The sequence below is a fragment of the Elephantulus edwardii genome, unplaced genomic scaffold (genome assembly GCF_000299155.1).
Source record: "Elephantulus edwardii isolate Elephantulus edwardi_28Jun2011 unplaced genomic scaffold, EleEdw1.0 scaffold00001, whole genome shotgun sequence".
NCBI lineage: Eukaryota > Metazoa > Chordata > Mammalia > Macroscelidea > Macroscelididae > Elephantulus > Elephantulus edwardii.
In genome coordinates, this window is record NW_006399751.1 from 6,101,473 (window position 1) to 6,106,620 (window position 5,148).

Below are 5,148 nucleotides of genomic sequence, written 5' to 3' on the forward strand. Positions count from 1 at the left end.
AGGGAGAAGACCAAGTCCTGCTGGTGTCATCAGTGCAGTCTGAGACCCCAGACCCTTGCTTCAGGAGGCAACAAGGATGTCAGGTCACCAGCAAAAGAGCCCAGCTGCCCTAAGCCTCATCATTGTCAACCAGTACCCCAAGAGTGTGGGAGAGTTCAGCAGCAGCCTGAGGTCCCCCCGAGCTGGCAAAAGTCCAAGAGTCCCACAGGCCACAGAGGGTACCGTTCACATTCCATGCTTTTTGCGAATAACAGCCATGGCCAGCAGACGATCCTTCTCCCGGAGTTCTTCACGCAGCTTGGCCTCAGTGAGACGCAGGTGGCGGATGCTGCCCTTCATCTCTTTCATCTTCACCTCCATCAGCGCCAGGATGTCCCGTTGTTCGTTCAGCTTGCGCAGGAGCTCCTCTTCCGTGGTGCCTGAAGACAACGAGTAGGAGTGGTCGGAGCCGGTGTCTGGGAAGCCCTCTTCCCCTACCACGACCAACTGCGGACCCATGGGGCATTCGGCTGCCTCCAGCCCCGCTGTAGCAGCTTCCAGCTCCGACGCCGCGGCGGCTGCGGCGCCCTCTGCAGCTGCGAACTCCACTTGCACCGTCAGGTCGATGGGTTTCACGTCTTCTCCAGTGGGAGCGGTGGGGGCCGGGGCTACGGATCCTGGAGCCTGACTGTCAACAGCGGCCTGAAGGGTGAGAAGCACGGCTGCCGAGGCAGATACCAGGTTCGGCTGCAACTGAGCAGTGGAGGCCGGTGGCTGCTGCTGCGGCGGCGTCGGCTGCTGTTGTTGTTGTAGCTGCTGCTGCTGCTGCTGTTGTTGCTGCTGCCTGCGGCGGGCAGCTGCGGCCCCCGCGGGTCTGCGTGCTACTTTGCGCTCATTGACGCCGCGCAGCGGGAAGATGGTGGGGACGCGTACCGTATAGGTCTTGCGGCCGCCCTGGAAGTGAACGCTGCAGAGACGGTGGCCCGTGGTGGGCTGGAAGGTGGAGAAGCACCCACTGACGCCGGCGCGGGATACATTCTTGAGCCATAGGCGTCGCAGCTCAGCGTCCTTGGGGAACGTGTAGAAGTGCAGTGCCTTGTCGCGATGCGAGTTGTTGTAGCAGCCCGGCACGCAGCACGTAAAGCCAGGCATGGCTGCGGTGTGCGGCCTGACCTGGCCCACCGGCCTCCCGCGCCCTTCGACGGCCCGCCGCCGCCCGCCCCTCGACGGGCGGCGCCGCGCGAGGCCTCAGGTAGCCTCCCACTACTGCTGCTCGATGCAGTCGGCGGAGCCCGGAGCCCCGTGCTCAGAATACGATTCCCGCCGGCCCGCGCCGCGTAGCCCGCCCGGCCGCTCGCCTGCGCACCGGAGTCGGCCCCGGGGACGCCGCGAAGGACCGCCTGGGAAGGAGGACTACGCCCCCCACAATGCACCGCGCCAGGGGAAGATCACTTCCGGAGCGGGGGCGGCCTTAATCCGGCGCTTTTCAGACTATCCTGATGGCTTTGACAGAGCCAATTCTTGCCCTCACAAGGTTTATACACGTCAAACGAAAGCGATGTATTCACTTGGAATACTATTGTCTGGACTGCTCTTCACATAGACCCGAAATCTTGATTTGGGGCCTTCTCTTCAATGCGCAAGCGCCAGAGGCTTCCCCTTAGAAACTACAAGTCCCATGGTGCTTATCACCGAGCCTGGTGGCTATGGCTTGGAGCGCCGCCTAATGGAGAGGTTCGAGTGCTGCTCTCCGGGACTTGGGTAATATGGAGCAATACCAGCCAGGGGCGATAGATACCCCAATGCCACCGAGCCCAGGAGGCTACGTTCCCAAGGGCAGTACTCAGGCCACTGCCCTCAGACCCTCAGGAGCTCAATTTTTATGCTTTGGGATTCTCTCCATTCCCTAGTACAATCTCGGTCGGTGTTGACTGACTTGTTTACTTAACAAAGTCACCAATTGCTGAGCCTCGTTGAGTTTAGGGTCTTGTGGGAAGCCAGACCTATCAGGCCCCTCCTTCCTGAAGCATAAGGCACCTAGAAGAGTTGGGGACCTGAGTTTCAATAATAGATGTGAATGTACTCAGGTAAGATATCCAGTCACAAATAAACGTTTCAAAGGAATGAACATAACAGTGTAGATGGCGGCGGAGGCCAAATTTATGCTGGGTTAGATAGTGTTGGATGAAAGGATGATGGTTTGAGAGATACAGATTAACCTGATATGAGACCAGAAACAATATTGTAAAGCCCTGCGGAAGCAAAGAGTTCAGCCTTAAGCCTGGAAGCAGGGGCACCATAAACACTGAGGCATACCAAGCCAGATGAATGGATTTGGGTTTTATTTTACAAGCCACTGAACGAGACTGGAGGGATTTGGCCGCAGTGTAGTTTGCAAAAGAAACAATCCCTTTTCTCGACCATTACGGGGAAATGTCTTATGGCTGTGGAAAATCTACAGAGGATATAGTCTTGGGGGCGGGGAAGAAATTACCTACCAACCAGGCTACCTTCAGGGTGGCCTAGTCCATAAGGAGAAGCACTGCTAACACAAAGGTGGCATCTCTCCAACATTTCAAGTCCACCTTAAACTCTGTGGCAGAAAAACATGCAGTCTCCTCCCATGCCATTTACAGCCTCTGAAAACCCACAAGAGGGTCAGCTAGGAGTCGGATCTGGCTCCAGGCAATGAGTTTTTAAATTTATCTTCCCTTCCCTTCCTTCCCTCTCTCTAACTTCTTCAACTTTTCTGATTTGCCCTTTCCGCTCTTGTTGCTGTGTATCACTGCAACAGAACGGATTCATAGCTGACTCCCAGCGGGCTTTCAGAGGCAGTTAATGGTACATAAAGAGATTGCTTATCTTTCTCCTCAGAATAGCTGATGGGGGAGTGTTCAGAGCTTATACATAGGGGCCCTATGAGCTGCAAGTGACTCGATTGCACTTAACAACAAAAATACAATCTTTGGGTTGCCAGCACAACTCTATCACTAGGTCACCAGAGCTCCCTTTCTGATGTTGTTTGGAGAGACTATCCCTTGGAAACAGTTATCATACTTAGAATAGTGGATGATCAGAGAAAGAGAAAAACCTCTCAACCATAGGGATTTACACAGGACCCCGGCAATGGGCTCAAGAATGTCAGAAATTATGAGGGTGCACAGGATAGAACAGGGTTCAGATCTGTTTTCCATAGGGTCGCTATGAGTCGTACTCAACCCCATGGCAGCTAATAACAACAACAACAACTTTTTTTAAATTCTTATTGTATATCATGGAGTCAGATCTGATTGGGACAAGATATCCCTTCCTTCTCCCAGCAGAGCATCTGGTGAATTCAAACTGTGGACCTTTGGGATTGCAGTGCAGCTTCTTGCTCCCTTCAACAATTCTTTCTTTTTTAAAAAAATTTTTATTTTTTTTTAAAAAGAAATTTTAATTTGACCTTGTAAAAAAATTTATCTTTATTAGTTTTGTATGTGTACTGTCAAATCAGATCTGACTGGTACAGGAGGAGATTGTCCCTCCTTCTCCAGCAGAGCATCTGGTGGATTCGAACCATGCACCTCTGGGATTGCAGTACAGCTTTCTGCCATTAGGCCACCAGAGCTCCCCAGCATTTCTTAATAACTCACTGTCAACTGGTCTACCAGTTGATTCCAGGTCATAGCAACTCTCCCATCAGGTTTCCAAAGCTGTAAGTGACAAGAGAATGCCAAATGGATTAAGACTGGGCCATAAACTAGCTATGCACTATGCTACCAGAGCAGATTGTTGTTGTTGGGTGCTATCCAGGCCACTACAACTCATAGCAACCCTATGAGCAATAGGTCTGAACCTTGCCCTATCCTCAGAAGCTCAAGCTCGAGGTGGAGCTCATTGTCATTGTGCCGATCCACCTTAATGAGGTCTCCTCTTCCTCTGACCCTCTGCCTTTCCCAGCCTGATGTCTTTTTCCAAGGTCTAACCAATCCTGACAACACACTCAAAATGTGTATAACAGAGTTTCACCATCTTTGCATCTATTCAAGTTGTACTTCCTCCAAATAGAATTGTTCTTTGGGCAGTCCGTGGGTTACTCAGCACTTTTCACGAACAGCACAGTTCAAAGGAATCAATTATTCCTCAGTCACCTTTATATTTCATTTTCCATCTTTCAGACACATAGGAAGGGACTGAAAATACTATGGCTTGGAACAGATGCACCTGAATCTGTTAATGGACATCCTTGTTCCTTAGCACTTTAAATAGGTCCTTGACAACAGATTTCCCCGATACAACATATTTTTCAATTTCTTGATTCATTACCATTGATTCCAAGGAAATAACTGACAATTTTTCTTTATCATGATGGTGCCTTTTGGTCCAGAGGTGAGGATTTTTATTTTCTTATGTTGACATGTAATCCATATTGAGTAGTTTTTGAGCTTCTTGCAGTAAGTGCTTCAAGGCTTCTTTACTTTCTGCAAGGAAGGTAGTATCATCTGCCCCGTAATGTTGTTGATGAGTCCTACTCTAATTCTAAAGCTACATTGTTCTTCATATAATCTAGTCTGATTTGCTTAGCATACAGACTAAGTGTTGGTGGTGGTGTTAAGTGCCATTGAGTGGACTATGACTCACAGCAACCCTGTGAACCCCATCCTATCCTCTGCCACCTTCACACTTCCTGACACACTAGAGTCCAATGTGGCACTCACTGGGTCAATCCAGTCGGTCAAGGGTCTTCCTCTGCTTCGCCAACCCTCCACCCTTCCAAGCATCTGAACAGAGAAAGGGAACACTGCATGGCTTAAAATCTATGAATAAATGTTTGAGGGCTATATCCTTTATCCAGTCAGTCTGTACACTGAACAAATCATTCATTTGAAAAGCTAGACTTTATGAAGAAACATGTGACATTAGGATTGGAAGAAGACTCATCAACAACCTGCATTATACAGACACTACCTTGCTCACTCAAAGTGAAAAGGACTTGAAGCACTTGCTGCAGAAGATCTAAGACTACGGCTCTCAATATGGATTACACGTCAACATCAAGAAGACAAAAATCCTCATGATAAATGGAGAAAAGACTGAAGTCGTTAATGATTTCATTTCAGTTGGAACCACAAGCAACATCCAACAGTAAAGAAATCAAGAGATGTATTGCAGGGGAGCTCTGGTGGC

At 49.8% G+C, this 5,148-nt stretch overlaps 1 protein-coding gene across 1 annotated transcript; it reads right to left on the reverse strand.

The window, feature by feature from the left end:
* Nucleotides 1-225: 225 nt before the first annotated feature.
* On the reverse strand, nt 226-1,131 carry THAP11 (THAP domain containing 11). Its single transcript, XM_006878681.1, has one exon. It carries the CDS (start codon nt 1,129-1,131, stop codon nt 226-228), a length of 906 nt encoding a protein of 301 aa, XP_006878743.1.
* Between the last annotated feature and the right edge of the window lie 4,017 nt (nt 1,132-5,148).

Excerpts from the sequence above, each read along its gene's own strand:
- THAP11 (XM_006878681.1), bottom strand. The coding sequence starts at position 1,131 with ATGCCTGGCTTTACGTGCTGCGTGCCGGGCTGCTACAACAACTCGCAT.